General features: G+C 46.5%; 1 protein-coding gene across 5 annotated transcripts in view; it reads left to right on the top strand.

The window, feature by feature from the left end:
- Window positions 1-976: 976 nt before the first annotated feature.
- Window positions 977-26,262, top strand: part of LOC143133217 (SEC14-like protein 1) — a 36,617-nt gene continuing 11,331 nt past the window's right edge. The window contains exons 1-9 of one of the 5 annotated variants that reach the window (XM_076293002.1): window positions 978-1,744; window positions 1,932-2,042; window positions 3,717-3,806; window positions 20,016-20,165; window positions 20,636-20,767; window positions 22,468-22,596; window positions 23,622-23,886; window positions 24,295-24,404; window positions 25,045-25,234. In XM_076293002.1, the coding sequence (XP_076149117.1) occupies window positions 3,744-3,806; window positions 20,016-20,165; window positions 20,636-20,767; window positions 22,468-22,596; window positions 23,622-23,886; window positions 24,295-24,404; window positions 25,045-25,234 (1,039 nt within the window). In that variant the 5' untranslated portion in view covers window positions 978-1,744; window positions 1,932-2,042; window positions 3,717-3,743. Of the gene's footprint in view, window positions 2,043-3,716; window positions 3,807-20,015; window positions 20,166-20,635; window positions 20,768-22,467; window positions 22,597-23,621; window positions 23,887-24,294; window positions 24,405-25,044; window positions 25,235-26,262 lie in introns of those variants that run through there. The other 4 variants (XM_076293011.1, XM_076292994.1, XM_076292986.1 and 1 more) reach the window with 4 other exon arrangements.

The following is a 26,262-nucleotide window of genomic DNA, read 5'->3' as shown; positions in this document are numbered from 1 at the left end:
CTTCTCACCAAGTTTGTTTTTTCTTTGTGTGCTTCCTGGGTTGGACTTTCAATTGATGTAATAATGTGCCAGGTTGCAGTTTAGCATCAGTAAGGATTCAGCCACTCACATTGTCCTCTCCCAGCCACTGCCATACTAGAATTGGACTTTAAAACATGCTTTTGGCTCGAGTTAGAAACTATAGAGATTGGCCAAGTTCTCTCAACAATCTACCTGCTAAACAATAAATTACATGATTATCTGTTGTAAGCTTGTGAGCTACACTAAGAAAAATGTTGACATGGCAATGAAGTAAAAAAAAAACTAATGTGATACGAATAAAGCCGCAACATGCATTACAAGACCAGAATCTCACAGACTTGTGCTATAAATGAGCTGACCTTGGGGAACTTTAATGTTAGACCATAAGATGTAGACCATTGGCCTTACTGCGGAATGTAATCAGGTTAATGCTATCAGCTGTGGCTGTAAACTGCTTGACTACTATGTATACTACTATATATTTCTAACTACAGGGGTGTACATGCTTCCCTGTGGTTAAAAATCCACAGACCGATACCCACAGAGAGATGTTGGAGTGTTTGGTGTCTGGACTGCTGCTGTGAAATTTAAGTATATAAAATGTGATGCCCTGAGTGTTTAGAAAGACCTTAGAAAACCTTAAAAAGCGCATAGAATAGTAGTTAAATTTTTCACATTTATAAACTTTAAGATGTAGACTTACTACTCACCAAACATTTATGGGCCTTAAGCTATTTAGTTACATGTTAATAAGCATTCCTAAAAAGACTGCCTTTATCCGCCCCTTGAAAGTATCAGCCTTAAACAGAGACATCCTGGACCTCCTGAGTAAGCCACTTTGATGTGACCTGGACCCAGTGCCAAATAGGGCTCTTGGATAACAGAATCCATTTATTTAAGGCAATCAGTTATGGAGAAAACATGTTTTACTTTGGATAAATCAAGTGACAAATTGTGCTTTGCAAAAGTATACAGAACACAGGAGCCTATATTGCCTCTGGTGTAGCTGGGATGCTTTCATTAAACCTCAAAATAGTGTTACACATTGCATCAAAACCCTTGACTCTTTAAAGTAGGCCACCTTCTCACATATGAGCAAGAATGTTGGAATTGAACAAGGCTAGTAGTTATAGCAATTATTCAATAGTTGAATCGTTTGACTTGTGTTGCCTAATCGAAAAAATGGTAGTCTGTTCTGTCTATTAATTGAACAGAGATTGTTAGGCTACATAATTACACTGGTTGGGACATTTTGTGTCAGCATCTGTACTGTTGAGCTGTTACATAATTCCCTGCTGTACTGCAGATGCCACATTATATCCATTTGTTCATTTACCACAGTTAACAGTGTGGAGTTATTGTGTGAATATTCATATTTGACCCATAGGCCTACAATAAAACAAAAATACTCTCACTGACTGATGGCATTGTAGACCTATTAACTGATCTCCTGTAAACACATTTGAGCATTTAAAACCTCTGAATGTACAGTGTGTGAAACGGCATGAATGGCAGGGCAAAAAAAAAATCGAAGTTCTGTGACCAAACACAGGAGGGCAGTGAAGTATTCTGGACATCCATGCTGCTGTACAGAGAGTGCGGAAGAGTACAAGGGGGCGGAGTGTGATAATTTGTCAACGGGAGGCTGAGTGAATGGTTTTAATCGGTGATACAGCCTCCCCCTCAGCAGTGACGGACGAAAACACATCCTTCACTGCCAGAGGTAGGCTACTGAACTGAAGCCTTTTAAGTTAGCCTCTGAAAATGTTAAGATGCTGAATTAAATAGTGGGTTGCATAGTAGTAGCAGAATCATATGACTGTCACTGAAACAGCACAGCAAGCCAGCTAGCTACAAAAGCTAAGTTAACGATAGTATTAACACAAACCGGGTTTGCTATTCTCCGACAGCTAAGAAGCTTCGGGATGCCTTTGGAAGTGATTCGCTACATCGTTGTTTAGTTACTGCCTGCTTATTCCGGTGCAGAATCCTGGGCGTACTTCCATTTTTCACATAGGTTGGTGAGTTGTTGCTTTATTGTTTTTGTATTTTAATGCTAGTAAATTGTGGCGAACAACGCAGACTGCACTTCTATGTGTTAGCGGGCTTGTTTGTTCACTAGCAACGAAACCACGAAAGCTAGCAACAAAATCAAGCATCGTTTAGACTAAAACCGTGCTTCATTTGTTAACGTTGTTTCTTGTCCATTTGCACGTTAGTCAATGGGCAGTATGTGGATCTATAAATCATATTTGTGTGTAACTTTAATCTTTGTTGGTTGTCTATTATTTGATAATTCCATGTGGTGAGTTACTCGCTACTTTGTAGCCAAGAAAGTGTCGAATGCGACCAGGTAGTTCCATGCTGCTATTTTGTAGGCTATCTTTGACTCGCGTTACAGTTTAAGAATCCGGGGGTACGAGCTGTTCTGCACTGGTTTAACTAGATGCCTTTCTAGCTCCGTATGATTAATATTCCAGGCAGTTATCCTAATGTGATAATGATTTCAATCACAGAGTTAAGTAACTGCAGCATTGATCTTAGTTGCTGGGTGAAGCTAGGCTACTGTTATTTTGACGACATTAACCTACTACATATTAGGGGCATCCTTGTTATCTAACCTCAATGTACTGAGTGTCTCTTCCTTACAGCCTAGTTAAACATGTGGCAAAGGGCTTATTTCTGGTCTGCCTGCCATGCTGCTATCTATGTACTGAATCATGGAACTATCTGTCTTTTTAAAACAGGTGATAAGAAACCCATACAAGCAATGCTGGTAAATATCATGTAAACACGTGTAGACTTTGTATTGATTGCCTACAGTAACTTTATAGACTTAATTTAGTCTGGCCATGCTTTTGAGACCATAGTCGCTCTGTTATTATATCAGACATTAGCAAACCCTCCACCTAAATGACTTAGACATGCTATTTGTGCATTAAATTCCCCCCTCCTTTTAAGTCTCAGACTCCCAAACGTCAGACACCCTATCGTGATGATGCAGTACGTTCTGTGTAGTGTGTATAGTACAAACAATGCGAAACGTGCTTTTAAAAATAACTCCGCGTTCCTAATCCCTGCCAGGTCCTGTATGGAATGAAGGTGCAGTGCAGTGCTGTCCTCTGTTTCAGCAGGCACAGTTTATTGCTGAGATACCAAAGTACTTAAATCAGCAGTACCTCCTCCAGAAATCAGGGAGAGGACGTTTTTTTTTTGTTGTTTTTTTTTGTGTGCAATGCTGGCACCAAGACTGAACTCTATCTTGCTTTAAGCATTGTGCTGTGTGTACCAGTGCCACCCTGAGTAGCTAAGAAGTCTCTCTGTGGCCATTGATTAATTCAGACCGCTGTGTTTATCAATGAGATGGGCTTGCTCACCCACAGCGGCTGAGAGTGTTCTCCTGCAGTATTTCACTGCGGACGGCCACTCAAGGTGCTGGGCGCACTGCCAACCTCATGCAGCCGAATTGGTGAATGGGAGACTATTTGCATCCAGTGAGACGACCCTGTATACATTTCCTACCCCCCACTCCCGTACTCCCTGAAAGATCCCTCTATGTTGGCAGCTGTTGTGGCGTAAAGTAGCTGGTAGTAGCTGAGGTTGGGCCATTACTCACATCATGGCCTATCATAGAAATATTCAGTTATTATGTAATACTTGAGGTAAACGTGTTATTTCTTGGTCTTTGCTCACAGGTTGACGGCACCAGTGGAGGTGGCACCATGGTGCAAAAATATCAGTCACCCGTGAGGGTCTACAAACAGCCCTTTGAGCTGGTGATGGCGGTAAGTGTTTTCAGTGTCTATTCAGTAACTGCCTCTTTCCCCTTTCTCAACTACTGATTGGCATTTGTATTGTCTGCAACACTTTGATATAGCCTATATGTCAGAATATAAATGGACAAAGTCCTAATAGTCACAAACACATTCTGCTTTTAATTTTCTAAGGTATCAGTGTCTTTTTGCCAGCAAGAGTGTCCTGCACAGTATCCATTGACCACAAGTATCAAACTACTAACTGCTATAGAACAAATTTGTAAGTGCTATATGAAACCTCTATGTTAGACCAGTAGAAGTCATGCAAGCTGAATCAGTGTCCTTTCCTGAGTAGAGTATGTATAGCATTCAGGTTGTACAGCCATTTTTCTGCTGAGTTGCTGGTACTCCATTTACTGCTTTAAAAATTGAACACAGCAGCACAGGCTTTTAGAGACCTTCGACCCTTGTTACCACTTAGTCACATGGGTGAAAGTTTTTTTTCTCTCTCTCCATACATATTGTCTCTTGAGGGAGCAGGAGGCGGAACAGCAGCCTCTTGCCCCCTCTGTCCACCCAACGAGCCGTGGTTGTCAGGGTGTTATTAGTTATTAGTGTTAGGGGTCGGCTCGCCGGCAGCTCAGCGTCAGTGGAAAAACACTGTGTGATTCAGCGCAGGCACCGTGGCCGCACACACACACGTACACGCAAGACAGAGACCAGGAGGCAGCTGTTTATCCTTCCGCTCCGCCAGGCACACCTCCGCACTCCACCTGAGCTTGATCAAGCGGCAGTGTTTATGCCTGGCTGGTGGCGTGCTTCTGATGGTCATGGAGCTGAGAAGTGGGCAATGTGCTTTTTTAGGGCATGTGGAAAGATTAAGATTTGTGGGTGGGAGTCCGAGGACAAGTTGTCTTTTGATATGAAGCCGCACCCCGTGTGAGAGCTCTTGAGTCAAATCATGATGGACTAGGCAGAAAGGACTTGCAGTACAGCAGATCAGCTGAAAGTGTGCGCGTGTTCTCTTTTTTTTCTGGAAAAGAAAATCAAGCTTTGATTTTTTTTTTTTTCCCCACCAGCTTACAAGTCCTAGGCATGTTGTAAAAATAGTCTGCTAGCATTTTGTGTGCTCACTCTTTTCACGCACCTGAGGCAGGCAGACCAGAATAGCGTTGTTTGCTTGAGGGACCCACCAAAGACATGACCTGGCCCCAGGGGTGCATGAGGAAGGGGCTGCTGACCTGGCCCCAGGGGTGCGTGAGAAAGGGGCTGCTGCAAACTAGCACACGGGAGATGGAAAGGACGCTGCAGAATATCCAAACCCTGAACAGAATGAGGTTGCAGTGATTTCTTAAACGCATTGGCGAGTCCTACACAGTTTCTAGCCTTGTTTTATTTATTTTCAGGGGACGGGGGGGGGGGGGGGGGGTCGCTTTGTTCTGAGGGAACATTTCATCAAATTTGCAGCAAACATCCTGCCCCTGAATATAGCTATTCAACCTCCAGTTTACCCCTACCTTGATGTCCAGCCTTGTTATTTGGAATTATCATTCTTTTCTGTTTGATGATAAATTAAAAGATCCCTTGGGATTTTAGATAAGATGTTTGTTTTTACCCTAGTTGTGCAGAAGATTTTTTCTTTTTTAATCTTTTTCCTTTTTTAATTTATGTTGGAATGTTTTGAATATTACATAACTACTTTTCATAAAACTGTAGATGACCTCAGTCTTCTACACTGTCAGTGTGGTGAAGAAGAGAGCGTGGAGGTGTTGGTCTGGCTCTGACTCATACGCCCACAGCTTGTCCGTGCTCGTCGGGATCTGGAATGTGTCTGGGGAAACTATTCCTCCCTCACTGCGCCGCTCTCATGGTACTGGCTGAACGTGTTTGGAAGCTTGAGTTGCTGTTCTGGCAACCTTTGTCAACACACAGCGGGCTACAACTAAATTTACTTTTAGTTTAGCTGACACGCCAGGAAGCCAGTTTCTTGAGCCTCACCAGGCCTTTGTTGTCGCCTGCCTTCAAGACTGTTCTTTGCATCAGTGAAGTTTTAGATTCCAAGAGGTTGTTTATTTCCTGTCTGTGTCAAGTGAGACGGAGTTGTTGAACTTCTTGTTTATTACAGTTTGCAGGCAAACTCTGCAAAGTCTCTGAAGTGTGTTTTGTTTCCTACCATAGAAACAAAAGCTGGAAAAAAATAGCTTTTCAGGGGCACAACCCCCAAAGGATCCTCTGGAATCTTTCAAATGATATGGTGCTGATGCACAGCTGCAGGTTGACAGACTGCAGGCACTTGTGGGCTCAAGCCCACAGTACAGACAGCTGACACCAGCATGTCTGTGTACGGGGCAGCTGATCAGCTGTGTTTCTAACCCTGCGATAAGAAACCAGCACTTCCTCTTTTCTCAGCAAAATAGCTGCTGGAGTGCACGCAGCTCAGATCTGGAACGGGGTGTCCGCCCAGTTGCTGTAGAACGCATCAGCACCAAGTGACATTCCTTCCCCGTGACAACTCCAGTGGAACTTCCAGGAGTCTTCCCTGAGGAATGTCACTGGTGAGCGGGTGGGTGTGGGGAGCGGTGTGAAGGCTAGAGCGACGGTGCCTGAGATGGCCGAGACGCAGGGCATAGGCCGGCCAGGCAAACTCCTCTGACCTGGAGAGCGTGACTGGCGGAAGCTCTCTAGCAATAACAGGAAATTGAGCCGATAGCGCTGTTGATATTATAGCGCACTGCCGGCAGTGGGGCTTGTGGAACAGTAGTTCCCCCTGGGACTGGGGAGGAACGATACTGACCCGCCCCGGTCATTGTTGTTTCAGGTTTGGATGCTTGCCGTTTCTGCGCTAAGCAACCATCCCCTTGCCCTCTCACCGCGGCGACTCCTCCACCACCACCCTCCCCCCCCCCCTCCGGCTGCAGCTCCGCCGCATTAGGGGCATAAGCCTGCTTTGTCTGTTTAAATGAGAGCCTGTGTAATCTCCTGGGACAAAGCTCCATTGGCTGCCGTGTTAATGCGGCGAGGGGACAGGATGTGCCGGGACACTCTCGTGCACATCAGGGCATCATCAGGAAATGGGGGATATGCTGGTTTTAGTCAAATCCTCGTGTCCTCATACCCCTTGCCTGCACACAGTGTAAATGCAACTACTTCTGTAATGCCACTTGCACAACCACGTGTAATGAAAATGAGCCAACTTTGAACTTTCCCAGCCGATAAGTATCTGAATGTCGTCACCCAGCCTTGAAATTGATACCTTCCTCTGATAGAACTCTCACACATTTGCTGGACTGTCTATCAGAAAAGTGTATGTACAGGGGGCCCCTTTCTCCTCCTGTACGAGGCCATATTTGGAGAAGAGATTGACATCGGTATGCTTCCCCTCTCTCCTAATAGCCCTCTCTCATCAGCAGCGCTGGCTCCGTCTCCGCGTAATCGCGGCTGAGCTGATCCTTGACCCCCTAACCCAGCTCTGCCCTGGTTGAGCTGTCGACTCGACACTATAAGAATATACATCAGGCAAAGTTGCGGGCCATTGCTGAGCTAGTGTTGGAAATGGCTGACACTGACAGCCAACAACCGGCATGACTACTTCCTCAGTGACCAGTAACAGAAAAGTCACATTCACCTGGTCATTCCAGAGAAAATAGCTGGAATGTCTGCTTTAGTATGTCTCTGTAAACTGTGTTTCCTGATACTGCCCATGAAGACGTGGCCTGTGTAGGCTGTGAGGGACGCCTTGGTCCCCTGCGCTGTGGCTTGAGCTTGGAGGCATGTGTCCAGCCCTCTGCATAATGACCGCCACAGCAGACACAAGGGTTCATTTGCTGCACAAAAGCTCACCATTTTCACCCCGTGACAACTGGCCTGTGCTGCTAACAGGACTGTGACTACTGCCTTCCCCAAGCATTAACGGAATTCTGATGTAATTTGGAATGCAGTCTTGCGTTCCAGCAGACTGCATTGTTTTGACAGCTTTGTCACTTTGACACACTGTGAAGTACAAGATATACAATTAGATAATGAGGACTCAAATGAATGGATATGCGTAAGGCACCCCGTCTTTAAAGAAATACCAAATGCTATGAATCAGAATTTCTGTTCAAAATCTTGCAACATTGCAAGGATTTGATTTATCACATAGTTGACCTGATTTGTCTCGCCAGGTGTCAAACGGTCTGGTCGGATTCACGATTGACCTAGTATTTGCGTTCTTTGATGTTCCAGACCCTGCTTTGTCCAGAACAGATGTTTTTCTTTCTTTATTTATTTATTTATTTATTTATTTATTTATTTACACCCCATGGCCATGGTTTATGGCCATTTGCTGCATATGTCACGTGTGGCGATCTGATGACTAGAGAAACTGGTAACCTGGAAAATGCACCTCACCACTCGATTCCGAGTTCTTAGTGAATCGAGTCCAGTACCAGCGCTGCAGGACTGTAGTTTCTACTCCCCCCTACATCACTGCTGTTGGCAGAGTGTTTTTGCCGCTGCTCGTTTGACCCATCCAAGCACAGCTGACAGCTTGCCAATATCTTCAAAATTTGATAAAGAAATTTCATCCCCCGCTGCAGAGCAAGTACGTCAACACAAGAGGCGCCCTGAGGTAATTCACTTATTTTATCTGATAGAAAATGTCAGCGGTGGCAGAACGAGTCCGAGGGGACGAGCGGCGAGCCCAGAGATGAGCAGCGGCGCTGCCTCTGGAGATTTTCCGCTGCGTGTCTCTAGGTGATGATGATGACGGCCGTGTGCCTGGACACACGATTTTACATAAGGTTCTGCAGGACTGTCTGCGCTAGTACCCCCCCCCCCCCCCCCCCACCACCACACCCCCCCCCCATAGCCTCCCCCATCCCTCATGTCACTCGTTTATACACACACAAGCACGCGTGCATGCGCACAGACACACAATGCGTTGTGTGGGAGTGCTGATGCAGTACAGGATGACTGTAAGGCTGTCTTCCAGCCGTCCTGTGGTCTGTCAAACCTGCATCTTTATGCTCTCTGACTCACCGCGGCATGGAACTATATACACACACGCACCACGCACAGTGTTATGGGGGCAGTCAGCCAGCATGATTCCTGGCCGTATCGTTCACACTCTATTTCCCCGTAAGTGCCCCATGCTGAGGCGAGCTTATATCACCACCTCATCCATCCTCATGGGCCAGCAGTGGACCGTCAGAGGTCAGGCCCCCTCGCTCATCTCCCCGAGTTTCCAGTAATGGATGGTGCTTAATCAACACTGTGCACAGTTTCCGGCAGTGCCCAGCACTGATCAGCTTGTAATCATTTTAGCAGCACCAGGCTGGGATTTGCCTACAGCAGCTACTGCGTCAGCCACTGCAGCAATGGCAGCCCTTGCAGAAATAGCACTCAGACGTGCTACTCAAATGTAGCTGTTTTTAAGCTGAACTCTGTGATATAGGCAGACTTAGACTGGCTAAATATACATGGCTGCTAGACAATGGTTCTCTCGTGCTGTCCCTGGATGCCAACCCCCTCGCCCTGCCTTGCAGACCGCAAACTGCATACTGTCTCGCTTGGGCTGCTTGTGTCGGGACTTCCTGTTTTTGATGGTAAAGAGCATGTGACTGCCGACAGATGGGCTTCCTCTGCCACTTAACTGGTGTTTCGACTGCTCCTTTCTCCTTGTCAAGCCCCCAAGTCTCCAATGTTGTCTTCTGAATATGAAGGTATACAGACCAGCCACCTAAGGGCTGAGCTACACCAGGCACGTAACTGAAGCGTTCCGTTCGCGTTGCGTCTGCTGCAACAATTAGCTTCCACTATAATCAATGGAAGTAGCTACACCATGCGTGATAGCGGCGCGTACGTAAAAAAAAAAATAGACCATTCATCTAAAATGGATTTTACGCGTTGCGAACGGAACGCTTCAGTTACGCACCTGGTGTAGCTTCACTGTAACTCTACAGATCAGACCCACTCAGTGTGCCTGGGGTGAATGGGGTGCCAGGCTGTGAAAACCTCCTAATTGTCCGTCCCTCCAGTCCCCAGGATCCAGCATCACCGCAGCGTCAGCAGAATGTCTCCTCCTGAACTCTTTGGCTCTCTTGGTCTTTCAGGCTATAATTGAAGGGCACACTTTCACACCAGCAGGACCACAGTCAGCTGTCCTGTCCTTCGCCTCGCTTTTAAAACTGCAATGGAGGAGAGAAAGTCATTCATGTCCCTTATTGTTTGCATTTTTATGGGCTTGTGAATGCCTCCATAGATAGAGGCTTTTTTCGGCTGAAGAATGCAGTTACCAGGACCAGAAACACCTGAGTGACTGTTATTCAGTCTGACTTTTGCTTCGGGATGCCTAATAGTCTTTGCTGTCTTGGGGTTAGTGAGCTGTTTAAACGCTTGTGTTTTCTGCACCCTTGAAGACAAGTGAATTCCAAAAACCTCATTTCAGCTTTAAAGTTGATGTGTTTTTCCCTTCCTCTCTCTTTTCCTCTCGCTCGCTCAGTGACCTACTTCTCTGCTTCATTTTCATTTCCCATTCCTCCACATTGGAGGGTGAAAGACACATTTTTGGTTAGGCAGGTTTGTAGACGAAATGCTTCATTGCTGCCTGCCTTTTTTGTACCCCTGCTGTCCTTGTTCCGGGCGGCGGCCTGTAGTCTGGATGTAATCGTGTTGTGTAACCAGGTGCCTGTGAGGTCTGCAGTGTTTGCCGTAGTGTATATGTACAAGTGATCTCCCTCTGGCTCGGGGCCAAGGGTAATGGACAACCATACAGCTGTGCACAAGGGCTTCATTAGCAGAGGATCCTATTACTGTCAGAAAGCCACAAGAATTGGCCACTTGTTCCCCTTGAGCTCACCACACACACACACACACACACACACACACACGAATCCCCCTTATGCTCAGAGCTGACGTTCGGAACATTGGACATCCAGAGTAGATACTCACCCCATCCACAAACACTCCTCCCCAGGACTCTATCTGGAGTGCTGCTATCAGATCTGTTGACCCCCAGTAATTGGTGTGCATTTTATCCTGGCTGGTGAATGTCTAGCCAGCCGCCAGTATAGCACGGCCTATAAAATGGTCTATTTGATCACTAAACATTTCAGTACTGGACAAGTTAGTCTCTTTGACGTTCACACCAACACAGACTCATATACATCTTTACATAACAACTGACATTGAACAGATACAAGCTTGACGTACAACTTAACTAGTAACTTAAGCAATACAAGTTTACTCCTCCTTAACAAAAAAAGCTCTGGCAACACACACACACACACACACACACACACATGCTTTTGTTTTGTAATACCCCGAGTGCTTTATCTTTGCCTTTTGACCTCTCCAGAGCCCTGGGTAAACATGTGGGATAGCGCACGCTAATTGAGATCAGTTGGTGGCTCATTAGCAGTGTTTAGAGTGCATCGCTGCTCCCCCGCACAGGCAACCCATCCAAAACCCACAGCGTCAACAAGAGAGAAGCCGTGGCGTGCTTTCCAGAAAAATGCAATTCAAATGCAATAATGCTGCCTTTGTCCCTTTTGTTTGTTGGGGAAGGTTTGCCTATGTGAGCTGGGCCATGAATCAAATGCTTGTTGTTAAAACGAGTGGAGGTTGGATGCGAGAGAGCGAGGGGAAAGGAAGAACACCGCTTTGGGTCTAATTTGCGATCATGGAAAAGAGCCACACCTGCCTAATAGTTTGCCTCTTATGCAACTGTGAGAAACGCGTGCGTGCGAGTCCTTCCTATGGGTTTTTTTTTTTCGTCCACCCTTTGTCTCCGGTTATTTACAAAACTGCAGAGCCTTAAGTGTTTTGCCCTCCTGAACCAGTCCAAACGAACAGAGTGTTCCGTCTAGCAGGCATGCGTTGTTTTCCTTTGTTTTCCCATTTTGCATGGCAACTGACCCCCCCCCCCCCCCTTTCTCCAATCCCCATCACAGGCCCCACCAGCCCTGTCTGTGTATCTATATCTTAAAGCGCCCATTACCAAAATGTTCTGTTCCCAGACGTCAAGCGCTTTTATAAATAGTGCCTGACCTTCCCACCGGCACCGGGGGTCTGTTACACAATGTGTAGAGCCACGCTGAGAGAGAGGCTGAAGTGTTCGTTATCGCAGTGCCACAGCACAGCTCCCCTTCTGTAAGGCCCGGAGGGGTGGAGACAGCCGCCCATCATTTTGTCAAGGAAAGCTTTGGAGCACTCACTTCCTCTGCCTGTCAGTGATGGATAATTTGGTGACCACACTTTTTCCTCATAACTTGCATGCAGTTATGTCATTAAGAATTCAGTCACATTTGAGCTCACGTTATACTATTAATGATGGGGAGTGTGAATTAATGAAGTCAAACATTTATAATGAAATAGTTCTTACATCTGTGTGTTGCATAGGAAACGGATATTCTCTTTCTCTGTCTATGTCAGAACAGTACTCCAGTAGTTTCTACTATGCACTATCTTGATGCAAAATTCTTGCAAATAATTTACCATTTATCCAAATACCTTAAGGCAAGCTATTGCAGGAGAGTGTTTCCGCTGTGTGTTCGCTACATCACACAGATAAGGAGTTAGTGCTCCCCAGAGCCATAGAAAAAGAGTTGCGACACTCTTTGAAGTCGCCGACACTTTTAAAGAAATAGCATAAAGCTGGCCACCACACAGCCTTGCTAACATTTTAAGATTAGCCATAAACATGTCAAAAACACATAGGCTAAATAAGAATCAACAACAACTTAAATGTGAAAGGTTTGATCAATACTGCAAGATAAGACACCCACTGTTTCAATAACACACTTGTAACTCAATAAGCAATCAACTGTTTCAATAAAATACTTATAACTTATATTTCAGCCGGCTGGTGAGACTACAGCATGAAAAAGATGACTGATACATGTTAGGTTTTCAATAGATTTTTTATTAAGTTTTTAATGTGTGTTTAAAACAAGAACAGGAACAAATGCAAAAAAGACTGGGAGGAAGGTATGGTGACACTGCAACATAAAAAGGAGGTTTCCAAAAAATAAAAAGATTTCCGTTTCCAAAGTTTGAACAACAATTGTGTGTGAACTACACAAAAGACACAATGTGGAAGGAATGGATAGCTCTCCATATACTCTGTACACCTATAAGAGGGGCATGGTAAGGAGGATGCAACACATTTGGGAGGTGTGGAAGATGCTGGATCAACACAACTCCCTTTGTGTAAGGGCCCCATTGTGTGGACCTCAAACATAAGAAATTATCTTATCTGACCATTCCACTCATATCTCCCTTCTTGTCCTCTGCATCCTTGGTCCTGGATAAGCAGAACAGGCACAGTGGAGAATGGAGGGAGAAAACAGAGCAGGTAACAGTCAGTGTATACTTGGGACAACACATTAAGTAATTAGCAGAAACCTTAGCAAGAGGCCATCTCCAGCAAGAGTTTTACATAGGCTACCCATACACAGCCAACCATTTGCAAGGCTGGGGGTGCCACAAGTCCACACAAAAACTATAACAATAACAACATGAAGAAGAAGAATTTTGTTGGGGATTACTTTCAGAGTGACCTATGCCCTATTAACCTGACTACACTTTTCAGTTATCCAAAAAGACATTTGTCCTACTTACAAAGATCACTGACCTAATGAAAGGCAATGCCCTCTTGTCACGTCAGTCTCTTCCATGCAAACTTCGCTATGTATTTGACAAATTACTTGGCAGACAAAGCAATCAAAATTATTACACCAAGAACACCAACACGAAATGTAAAATTACTGAAAACTAAATGAACTGAAACCTGAAATCCCGTTTTTTTACAGTGATGGTGGCACAGGACTGGGCTGGCAAGGGAAGAGCCACGCACCAGTAACGACAACAATAACTTATAATAGTCTAGGTTTTGCTCCTACTGCTTCTCCTGAAATTCATAACTGAAATCCCCTCGTTCACGAGTCGTGGACCAGTGTTTCCTCTAGGATTTTTTTAAGCAGTGGGGGCAGGCCTGTCCGAACCCCCCCCCCAGCCCGTCCCACAGAACTGACAACTGACACTTGGCTGCAACACAAACAGTTATATGTATTCACCTCTATTCACACACAATGAGGCATTATTTTCAGTTGTGATTTAGCTGTATATTTGGAGAATCTACAACAGGTCTGCACAATGCATTTTGAAAGGCAACTGTGACTATTGTACGTCTGCCCCATTTCTGATACCGTGGGGGAAGAAAATTAAACCGTGGGGGGCCGCCACTACCAAATCAACATAGAGGAAACACTGGTGGACACTTTCATGTCATGTTCAGCCCACGGTTCAGTTTATAACGCCATAAAACTCGCCATCTAGCAAGCTAATCTATATCAGGATTAAAGACAATAATCACATTCATTTGCTCCATTTTTCACCTGAAAAGCGTTCATCACAAACCCATTGATAACCAGCACATCTGAATACCATGAGTTACCATGCTGAATGAAATGTATTTTATCAAGATAAAGTTCGTGTTCCCCCTCATAGCGTATATCGTTTACACTATGTATGTGAATGAGCTGACTAGCTAACGTAAGCTAACGCAATTAAGTTTGAAATATATATAGTTGTAGCATTATAAAAATCTGTTGACAACCAACCTATCATCTAAAGTTGCCCTACTACAATAGGCTAACCAAATGTGTTTTGTCTGAAATTCATTATTGACATAGGACCATTATCTTTAAGCTAGCCTCTCCACATCAAGGTTTGCAGGCTAACTTTTAGCTTTGAAATTTCGGTCAACATTTAAGCTATAAATATCAGTTAAACAAGCAGCACATAAACCTCAAAGAACAATACCAGTATGTACTAGTGCAGTTGGTGTAGGAAATGCATATGCCAATTAAAAAAACGTCGTAGCTTCGTCTACTTACCACTGACAATATCAGGCAGAAAGCAATGGAAGTGAATGGGGCTAAAGCCGTGAATGTCAAAGTTAACAACTTTTGAGCTCAGCATAACGTGGAAGTAGCCGGGAAAAAGCGCCGCCATTGTTTCCTATGGAAGTCTATGGGAGTGTCGCCACTCTGTTTTATCTACCGCTCTGGTGCTCCCCTAATTGAAGCACTTTTAATTGGCCCAGGCCCAGCTGTCAGTCTGCTCGAGCTGTTACATGATTCTGTCATCTGCTCATGGTGAGTCGAGGCATGAATGTGAAAAGGAAGATTTCATTATGTCATTAGTGCAGTATGTACAGCCTGGAAACCTGTTGAGCCGTATGAGATTTTGAGGTTTTATAAGATCATAAAATTCGACATCCTGTGTTGGGTGACCTTGGATTTCCAATCAATGATCCAAGACTGTTTCGAAACACATTTTGGATGAATGTGCTTAATCTCCTTGATTTGGTAACCATTAAACAATCACCTTCTCAACCCCGATCAGAATCGCACTGTGCCATGATTATGCTGTTATGCAAAGGATTTGACCCGAACCCAGATCAGTCCAGCTGAGAAAGTTCAGTCAAGTCCGGTCACTCTCGGGCTGCTGCTTCATGTAACATCAATCCCGCATCTCCCAGCAGCCTGTCAATCAAATCCCATTTGTGGATTAGTGACCACTGATTGCACCATAACATCAACTCATTTTATGACTGCTGTTTAGCTGTTTAGCAGTGGCTGCTGTGTCCATCCATACCAGGCTGGTGTTGCTGTACATGTAAAATAACTGACCGACCGACCGACTGGGTGACTGACTGATCTTAGTTCAGATGTTGATCGAGATGCACGGAGGTGATGGGAGCGACGGCTGTAGTGTCCGTCGGCCACATGGCTGATCCCATCGGTCTGGACGTGCCCTGGCCATTGCTGATAAGCTGATTTTAATTAGCTGGGCCAGTGGGTGATTTGTGCGTGGCTGCCACATACCATCCCCCAGGCAACGTGACTGCGGCATGAACCGCTGCCCGGCACATGGGATGTGTGTGTGTGTGTCTGTGTGTGTGTGTGTGTGTGTGTGTGTGTGTGTGTGTGTCTGTGTCTGTGTCTGTGTCTGTGTCTGTGTCTGTGTCTGTGTCTGTGTCTGTGTCTGTGTCTGTGTCTGTGTCTGTGTGTGTGTGTGTGTGTGTGTGTGAACGTGTATCAGTTGCGTTGTGTCTGCTTTGTCGTATGTTTGTGAGTTACTGCTCTTTGTGTCACCGTGTTCACTCTAGCATATCTCTGTGAGTCTGACGCTGCACGTGTGCCAGGGGTAAGATGGGCATAAAGAGAGCGACTCACGGTGTCAGCGCAGCACTCGGACGCCAATCGTAGCTGCCTGACCTTGGCTGTGGCACCCCCGCTGTTGTAATTGATGGCGACTGCAGTGCCCCCCCCCCCCCCCTTCCTGTCCAAGGAGCCTCTCCCTCATAGACTTAGTGGATTATGCTCTGCATCAGATCACTCCCCATTACCCTCATTAGCTCTCCAACTGAGGGGTGTAAAAAAGACAGTGTCTCTTTTTAAAGCGGCAGAGCGCAACAGTTTGGCTCTATTTGTGTTTTTACAGGCAAATACTTTTGCCATCATCCTCAGATTACTTCTCAGGTTTGTGTCCTGTAGTTCTGCAGTCTGGGAGGGACCGCCCGACTTAAATATGAGAGAAGCTTTTACAGCTGAACTTACCCCATTACATCACCAAGCAATACCAGTTAGTTTGTCAGTGCTCTATAGTGTTGGTGATGTTTTCAAGTTTTGCTTTTCTTTTAGGGAAGGTTTAGATCAAAACTCTTCAAATCTAATCAGCATTTCATCCTCCCTTGGAAGAGGACCTCGTTCACATTCAGCGTTCACCCTTGGCAGGACCAGGACCACTCTTTAAAAGCCAAACGAATCACGCTTGAATTCAAGCCACCGCTCAAATCTGGACCCGATGTGTGCTCTCCCGGAGTACACCCAGTCTCCATGGCAATCTATCGGGCCTTCAACAAAAACATCTGAATTCTCTTTTCGAGAGAGAGGTCTGTTTTTCGGCGAGGCTCGTCATGGCTCTGGGTCAACAGCAGACCGGAGAGAAAGGAAGGGAGAGAAAGAGAGGGCAAGAAAGGGAGGGAGAAAAAGACGTTTGTTCTGTTTGTTCCACTTGAGGGTTGATTGTAAAAGTGTAAAGGAACCAACTGGCTCCTGTCCCACATACGGTCAGCACCCCTCAGCAGGCATCACTCACGTGAGTGTGCATCACGTTGCCGTGACCACTGTTGCATCCCAGATGTTTCCCTTCCCCGGGATGTGCCCCATTTGAGGCGGAACGACAAGGATCTCCTTGATTTCAATTAAACTGATAACTGAAGAGCTATCAAGCCTGGGTCAGTGTCATGATCCACTAATTCAATATTGACTGACCTACTTTGTTTGCGGTGTCTGGGTCTCGTGCTCATTTGGGATGGGCATGGTCTGCAGTGCAGTCGGTGGGCATGGTGCCACGCTTTGGCAGCCGGACGTGTCCATGTGGCGTGCTTGTGGAGGTGTAGCCTATGCTGACGCATCCCGTGGCTCCACTGATTACATTGCCTCCAGGCTTTTATTGAAATTGTTATTAACCAATGCTCACGCACGCCCTGAGGCAGAACCTCTGCCAAGATCGTTGCTTTGTTTGGTGTGAAGGGTCTGTTTTTGATTGTCTCTTACTGATCTGCTTGGTGTCTCTGAGAAATCGGATGCCTTTGGTCATTCTTTTCCGTTTGGTGGACAATGTTCCCCTGATACTGCATAGTCAAGAAATGTAATTTAGACACAGATTTAGAGTTATTCCTACAGAGAGGTTTTCTAACAACTCTCGGGAATGTGTTTTGAATCTCTGTTACCAGTTACACAACTCTGTGATGACTCACAGAACTTGTATTGATTTAACTTGATGCGTTCAGGTAGATTTCCTATAAAAAAGGTCCTTTTTCTAGAAGATAAGCTAAAGTTATTCACACAGAAGCCTTAGTGAGTATTTCACACAGTCGTGCTTATGGAGTAAAACTTGTCACCTCAAACATAATTTGAATATGTTGTACTTGCATTTGAATTGCCAAATTTGAGCAATTGTATTGAGAATTCAATTTCATTCAATTCAATTTCAGCATATTATGTTCAAATTCGCTTCTCAATACTATTGCTTAAATTCAGCAATTCAAATTATACAACATATTCAGAATCGGTTTGAAGTGACGCAAGTTGTACTCCATACGTGCTGCTGGTTAAGTAATCATGTGTGTTGGTTTTGCTTTCAACCTCCAACCCTTTTTAGCTCTTCTGTTTGTTGTCATGTATTGGCCCGGCCGGGGAACTTTGTTTACCAGGCTCGTGGCAGGCAGGCGTGGTTTTGTGAAAGTCCATTATTGCTGACGTTTTGGGAGGTGGCCTTTTTGATTTTCCAGAGCCGTGCACCTAGCGCTGAAAAGAGCCCAACACGGTGGACTCAGCAAGTGGATGGGCAATGTATGCCTGGCACGAAAACACACACACACACACACACACAGAGACACTGTGAGATCTGGGTCACAGAGAACGTCAGGGCATTGATCCATGCCTGTCCTGGTTGGAACGCGTGTTTCTGGCCCACATTCGATGACATTGTTTTGGATGGTTGTTGTTGTCATCATTGTTTTTCTTCTGGACTGTCCTCGGCCTTGTTTGTTCTGGTGCGATTTCAACATTCGCCACACACACACACACACACACACACACACTCACACACACACTGTTAAACGCATCTCACACAGTTCACAATATTCACAGTGTGATATTCTTCCGATAGTAAAATCCAGGCTCGTCTTGGCAGCCCTGTGTGTGTGTGTGTGTGTGTGCTCTTGTGTGCCTAACTGGGTTGGTTCAGATGAGTTCAGTCCTGTTTGGCCCTCTCTGACCCATGCTTCCTGCACTCAGGGCTTGTTCAACCAGATGTCGCTAGTAATGTCTCCTGTTTGCATGAGTGTGCGTGGCTTCAGGTCCCCCCCCCCCCCCCCCCCCTTTCTCCTTAGTACAGGCTAGCCACACACGCATGAGCTGAGTGCTTTTATATAAAAGCAATTCCCTGTCTTCCTCAGACCAAGTGGTCGCTCTATGCTCGGTGACCTTGCATTGCCTGGACCGATGTTGGACTGTTCGTTCGTTGGTGTGTGTGTGTGTGTGCAGTAATGCTGTGCGGGGCACATACTAGGAAGCTAGGGAAGGTCATTTTTGGCAGGCTGGAGAAGATTGAAATATAATGCCGTAAGTAAGCCTGCTGTAGGCCAGCGCCAAAGATTACATGGGGATTTGGGAATTGTAACACCACTCCGCCCCGCTCCAAACTAGGGCCCTCCGCCCTCTATTAGCCCAACGGCTGCGCTCAGGTCAGCCGCTCCCCCGTCTGTGCTGGTATCCAGCCTGTGTGGAGTCCGTCCTCACTGCTCTGAGGCCGCCGTGCTGCTCTGGGACCGGCGCGTTTCGTAAGATCGGATTGAGGACAGTGAGTGATGAGTGCAGATCCGCTGCGCCTCTGCTGCCGCCACTGTTGTTGGAGGTCCGCACCTGAATGTGTGTGTGTGTGTGACACACATATACAAACAAAATCTGCACACTGAGGTCTATAGCTCATATGGTATGAACCATATAGGGGAATGGACACTGTGTAATGCTCTGCACACACTCCACTGTATGAATGCACGTACGCCCTCGCCAGCACAGCAGGCGTGAGGTTTTGTAACTACCATGTGCCTCCACTCTCTGCAGCTGAGTCCCCTCTGCAGACCCTCCACCCCCCCGCCCCCCTCCCCCTCCATTGTGTCCTGCAAGGTTTCAGTCTGGTCTGTCTCCAAAGGCACGCACTGTGTTGGACTATTTTCTGCCTCGACGTGCGAGCTCTGTGATGTCTTCCCCTTTTTATATCCTCATACACTGAAAAAGCGGAAGGAATCTGAAGGGCTGAGTGGATTCTTGTCATTTTGAAATCAAGAGTCACTTGCAACAGCAGCTCTTTTGCTTACTGCAGGCCTGTTCTGCTTAAGTCATGCTTTTTTTGTAATTCTGAGAAGTTCTCTTCTGGTTATCTAACCTACATTTTTGTTTCTCCTTCTCTTCTCTTCTCTTCTCTTCTCTTCTCTTCTCTTCTTCTCTTCTCTTCTCTTCTCTTCTCTTCTCTTCTCTTCTCTTCTCTTCTCTTCTCTTCTCTTCTCTTCTCTTCTCTTCTCTTCTCTTCTCTTCTCTTCTCTTCTCTTCTCTTCTCTTCTCTTCTCTTCTCTTCTCTTCTCTTCTCTTCTCTTCTCTTCTCTTCTCTTCTCTTCTCCCCCAGGCGTATGAGCGGCGGTTCCCCACCTGTCCACTCATCCCCATGTTCGTGGGCAGCGACGTGCTGGACGAGGACCAGAGCGAAGACGGCTGCATGCACAACGTCGAGCGCCGCTGCAAGCTGGACGTGGACGCCCCGCGGCTCCTCAAAAGAGTACGTCAAACACGTGCCACGTCACCATCCACCCCCAATGCACTAGCCTGCCCTTCACACCCAGCTAGGAGACGAGGGGAATGGTGGGCTTAGTTTAGTTTACTGTGGTTTGAACTAGGCTTGCGCAGAGTTAAAATCATCTGCAGGTTCAGCATCATGTTGCTTCAAATTATCTCCATCCATCTTAAAAACCCACAAGGCTCATGTGTGTCATCCTTCCTGTGACGAGAGCTTCTCAAGAGCGCTGCTGTGGTTTCAGATGCACCAGCGGTGTGACATACAGTACTCTTAAGTCCCTGCTAAAATATCTGTGCAATACAATGTCAAGAATATGTCTAGACGTGTTTATTTGCGTGTTGAGTCATGGAAGTTTACTGTTGAGACGTCTCGTAAGTGGGAAGTTCCCAGCGGTGCGCTGCACAGCTGTGATGAGGTGTGTGTGTGTGTGTGTGTGTTGTGGTTGGCCACAGATTGCTGGGGTGGACTATGTGTACTTCAACCAGAAGAACTCCCTGAACCGCCAAGAGAGGACCCTGCACATCGAGTCGCACAATGAGACCTTCTCCAACAGAGTCATCATCCACGAGCTCTGCATCTACTCCGTGAGTGCGCACATGCAAAAACACTCACGAGCACATGAGCACAAACACACACACGTAGACGTACACATGGAGTACACAAATATACACACAAGAAAATATGGTATGTACGAGGCACAAATGAAACCATTGCCTCTTCTGCCACATGTGCATATATATAATTAGCACGTCTTGATGTTTAAAAAAAAAAAAACACACACACACACAGGCTTCTGGAATGATGCCTTCTCCAGTGCTGCATATAGCATCAGCTGACTCTCCCTGCCTCCCTGGGTTCAGGGCCTCAGCCCCTCCTCACTCTCTTGTCTGCCCATAAATCACCACTGCAGCGAGTGCCGCTGACATCCCCCACGTGTCTCCGTAGCCCTCTCAGATCCCTTAACCTGACCCCCCTCTGAAGACCAGAGATCACCCACACACCCCCCTCTAAAGACCAGAGATCACCCACACACCCCCCTCCTAAGCGGCATGGAGAGGAGAGCCGTGAGAGCCGTGTCTCTCTGCTCTCCGCCCGCAGCCTTGGCCCCGTTCCCCGAACGCTGGAGCGCGGCCCGGCCCTCCTCAGCTGGATGAATAATTGAAGGCTCCTCCTGGCGCTCCGGCATGCTGCTCCAGCAACCAGCAGGGGCAGGGGCAGTCCAAGCCAGCGCAGTCAGAGCACACAGCGCCAACGCTGGCCAGGGCAGATCTCCTGCAGCTCCAGGTGCAGGGGTGGGGGGGTGGGGGGAGCAATTATCTGACTTCAGATCAGGTCTGTGCTGCTCCCTCTGTGGTGGTGACTGGGCGGACAGGCCCTGGGATGCTGATCCCTGGTCAGTGTCTGATGGGTGAGATCACCAGGCCAGGTTCTCCACACGGGGGAAAGATGGGAGTTGTTTGTCAAGTCCCGGAATGGGGCCACAGCACATTCAGAACCAGGGTAGTGTTAATGAGGTCATTGCCTCTGAGAAGACTTTTTTTTTTTTCTTTTACAATTATTATTAACATTTTATTTAATATTACACCATCTCCCATCTCACCATTGCACCATCTCCCCTTTAAGTTCCCCTGTTTCTTTTTCTTTGAGGCGTGTTGAGCTGGTCCTAGATCAGCTGCTATGAACTTATCCAGGCCATCATGTGCAGATCCCTGCCCCCCACACTAGCCTGATATCTGCACACCTGCCACAGGCCACAACCAAGCGGCCTCTCCTCACCCCCTCACATCACTAACACTGTTCTACAGTACACACACTCATTCTGTTCAAGCCAGAGTTCCACACAGATGGCACTATGCCTTTACATCAGCTACACTAGCAGCCATCCGGGATCTTGACCTTTGACCTGTCCTAATGTCTTAGGAGGATCAAATTGACCTAATGTCCTAATGATCATATTGGTTTGAGATAGAGTGGAGCAAAGTAAATGGTATAGGTGTAGCTGCTTTACCCTGCTTAGTATTGTCAATATTCTGGTTTGAAAAATGCTTTGGTAAACACTAGATCTACACCCGGTAGGTGAGCTCTATTGAGACTCCCACCTACTCTTCTCTTCCAGTAAATGGTGTGTTTGGCAAACACAAATAATTCCCATCTTGGACTGTTATGTAACTTGGCTGTAATGAGTTTCCATGGTAACGCTACATCTCTCTCTCTCTCTTTCTCTCTCTCTCTCTCTCTCTCTCTCTCTCTCTCTCTCTCTCTCTCTCTCATCCCTGGCTGACAGGTGCACCCGGATAACGAGGACTGGACGTGTTTCGAGCAGACGGCCAGCCTGGACATCAAGTCCTTCTTCGGCTTCGAGAGCACCGTGGAGAAGATCGCCATGAAGCAGTACGCCAGCAGCATCAAGAAGGTCAGGGTCACTCATGAGTCAAGACTTGCACTGACCCCGGTGGTCACACCGTAAACACAGAGCTACAGGCTCTTTATGGTATTTCCTTGCTGGTGAACGCCCTGTTGTGGATGACCTCATGGGTACCTCACAGCCCTTTTCTCTGTAAATCTCACTTCCTCAAAAGAAATAAACCCTCAGCATGTCTGCTCAGCTGTTCTGAGGGTTAGAAAAGTTAAAGCAACACTTCTTTTTAGTTGAAGGAACACTTTTTTTTGTTTTTTTAAGAGTGTGAAATGGTGGTTCAGCAGCTTTTACCTGCTACTTTCATTTTCTCTGACCACACACACACATATATACACACACACACACGCATGCGCATGAGTGCTCGACTGCGGTGAGTGTGCTGGAGCTGTGTTGTGCTGGCGGTGGTTCACAGGCGTGGGCCTGAGCCTGCTTCACCGGAGCCTCTCCCCAGTCATGTGTGCTGTACGCTCCTTTACAAGTTATTGTTATGATTGTGTCACACGTGTACTAGGGCTGCACGATTTGGGGAAAATATCTTAATTGCGATTTTTCTGACAGATATTGTGATTATGATTTTTTAAATGTCCCAAAAATATTCCAAATGTCTCTTTAATTTTTCTTTTTAAGATTGCGACAATTGTACACACACACGCACACACACACACTTGTGCGTAACGCATAGCCTTTAAAAGACCACATTTGTGTGCTTCTGTGACTAAGCATTCCAGCTGTATGCACACACTGAATCCACCCCTCACTCTCCATGTCAGACAATGCTGTACACAACCACAGCTCCTTTATGAAAGGAACAGAGTGAACAAAGGATCAAAGTGACCCCCCCCCCCCCCCACACACACACACACACACACACACACTCATACAATCACTCACGCACATATGCACATCCAGCCACTCTTCTATCTCTCTCTCTCTCTCACACACACACACACACACACACACACACACACACACACACACACACACAAAGCTGACTTATAGTCCTTTCCCTCCCCCTGCAGGGTAAGGAGATCATCGAGTACTACCTGAAGCAGCTGGAGGACGAGGGCATCAGTCACGTGCCCCGCTGGACTCCTGGCCCCGCCTCCCCAGCCAAGCCCCTGGTGCCGCTGGTGCGCCCCACCGAGCTGCCCGTCACGCCCGCCATCTCCATCACGGCCCCCTCGGACAGCGCCAGCGCCCCGCCGGACGCTCTCGCCCTCGTCTGCAAGGAGGGCACCAGCCCCCCCAGCAGCCCCAACGAGCCAGTGGCCGGCACTCCTGATGGTGAGCGAGCCGTTTGATTGGTCAGAGACAGGGACTTAGTCAGAGAGGGGAGAGGTGATTGGTGGGTCAGTGAAGTGAGTGTTAAGTGACCGGTTGAGTTGTTCAGTGAGAGAGCATTGGCTCATCATCATGATTGTTAATATTACTAGTATTATGAGTTTGTAATTGATTGAACTGTCAGGGTCAGTTTGTTACTAGCTACTAGGGTATGCAGCACTTAGATAGCTGGATTCAGATTGTCTAACTTTGAGCTTTTATTATGAACAAAGTCATTAATTACTGTGTGTGTGTGTGTGTGTGTGTGTGTGTGTGTGTGTGTGTGTGTGTGTGTGTGTGTGTGTGTGTGTGTGTGTGTGTGTGTGTGTGTGTGTGTGTGTGTGTGTGTGTGTGTGTGTGTGTGTGTACCAGACAAATTGGATGCTGACTACATCAAGCGCTACCTGGGAGACCTCACGCCCCTGCAGGAGAGCTGCCTGATCCGGCTGCGTGGCTGGCTTCAGGAAACGCACAAGGGCAAGGTGAGGCATACCCACAAAGGTCAATAACACACACACACTCAAATTACATCCTGGGATATTTACACATACACACACACACAGGCAGACATAGGCTAAATGATCCACTCCCTTGGCTAATAAATATTTATACAGGCCAGACCGGATCGGTCCCTGAGTCTCCCTCTCAGTCCCAGCGCTGCTAAATATTTATTTTCTCTCACACCTGCTTTCCATACAGACACATTGATGCGCGCACACACACACACACACACACACACACACACACACACACACACACACACACACACACACACACAGATGGCTGGTTCAATTTGCTCAGTCACATGTCCCCCCGGCTATTGATCTATCAGGATATGCACATACACACGGTCACTGCCCTTTTCTTTGTTCCTTTCTCTCTTTCTTTCTTTCTTTCTCTCTTTCTCTCTTTCTTTCTTTCTCTCTTTCTTTCTTTCTCTCTTTCTCTCTTTCTTTCTTTCTCTCTTTCTTTCTTTCTTTCTTTCTTTCTTTCTCTCTTCCTCTCTTTTTTTCTTTCTTTCTTTCTTTCTTTCTTTCTTTCTTTCTTTCTTTCTTCCTTAAAAATTGTGATCGCAAACCCCACACTGTCTCATCCCCACACTCTTCACCCTCCGTCCCCCAGATCCCCAAGGACGAGCACATCCTGCGTTTCCTGCGGGCGCGCGATTTCAACATGGAGAAGGCGCGCGAGATCCTGTGCCAGTCGCTCACCTGGCGCAAGCAGCACCAGGTGGACTACCTGCTGGAGTCCTGGAGCTGCCCGCAGGTCCTGCACGACTACTACACGGGCGGCTGGCACCACCACGATAAGGGTGAGGAGAAGTGGCGCTAATGCCAAAAAGCTAACGTTTCCGCCACACACACATTGTCAGTGGCTAGCTTGACTGCTAACCCTGGGCTGATGAATAGGGTTACTTGCATACAGGGCCGGCTCTAGGCAGCGACCAGTGTGGGCTTAGCCCACCCAAACATTGTGTCTTTCCCACCCAAAAAAAAGTCAAGAATTAGTTTTATTCAGTTGTGCAGACAGTAGAAAAGCCAGGCTGCTACAGTACTACACTATGGGTGGGGGGCACTATTTTGTATTTAAAATAAAATATAAAATACCATAATTAAATGTATCAAAATAAACTACAAAGTACATACCCACACTCTACTCCCATATATGTCTATTTAATCTATTCCTTCATTGCTAAACTGACGCTTTGATTAAGTTGGCAGTTGATTAAGTGTACAGTGTTTGAAAGAAACTGCTTTTCTTTGCCTACGAGACATGCCATAACCTGCAAACAGTCAACAGATCAAAATGCTGACCTGCCGGTTACATCCCATAGCCTAAATACTGTATCAGAGATGCACTCAAAAAGTCACAACTGAACTTGTCAACCGGTACAAAGTGGAGACAAGTCTCTTGTCAATGCATGTGTGTGAGCAACCTACAAGTTACTCTTCTTACACTGGATGATCTTCCTGAATCTCATCATAAGTATGGGCGAATTATTAATTCAATGAATTTTTCATTGTGTTGCTTTAGGCGATAAATGGGTCAACTTGTTGCAGGGCAACCACATTACAGATTCCATGTATTTCAGTTGGATGATTCAAGTTCTCAAGAAACTGATGATTAAAGTTACCAAGAAACTTGAGGGTGGGGTGTGTGTGTGGGCAACTTACACGTCACTAAGCTTGCACTGAATCACCTTCCTGAATCTCAGTATTCCGATCACAACAACTCTGGGCAAATTACAAGTCAGCGCTAGTCAGAGGCTGCATGATGTCCTCACATTACCAAAAGTAGGCTGTTGGTTTTACCAACGATATTTCGCAAATATTTCTTAAA

Source organism: Alosa pseudoharengus, unplaced genomic scaffold, assembly GCF_046254945.1.
Source record: "Alosa pseudoharengus isolate Yale_2024_CS ecotype anadromous, Long Island Sound unplaced genomic scaffold, YU_APseudo_1.1 YU_APseudo_1.1_scf_1, whole genome shotgun sequence".
In the NCBI taxonomy this organism is placed as follows: domain Eukaryota; kingdom Metazoa; phylum Chordata; class Actinopteri; order Clupeiformes; family Clupeidae; genus Alosa; species Alosa pseudoharengus.
This window is presented reverse-complemented; position numbering and strand designations above follow the sequence as displayed.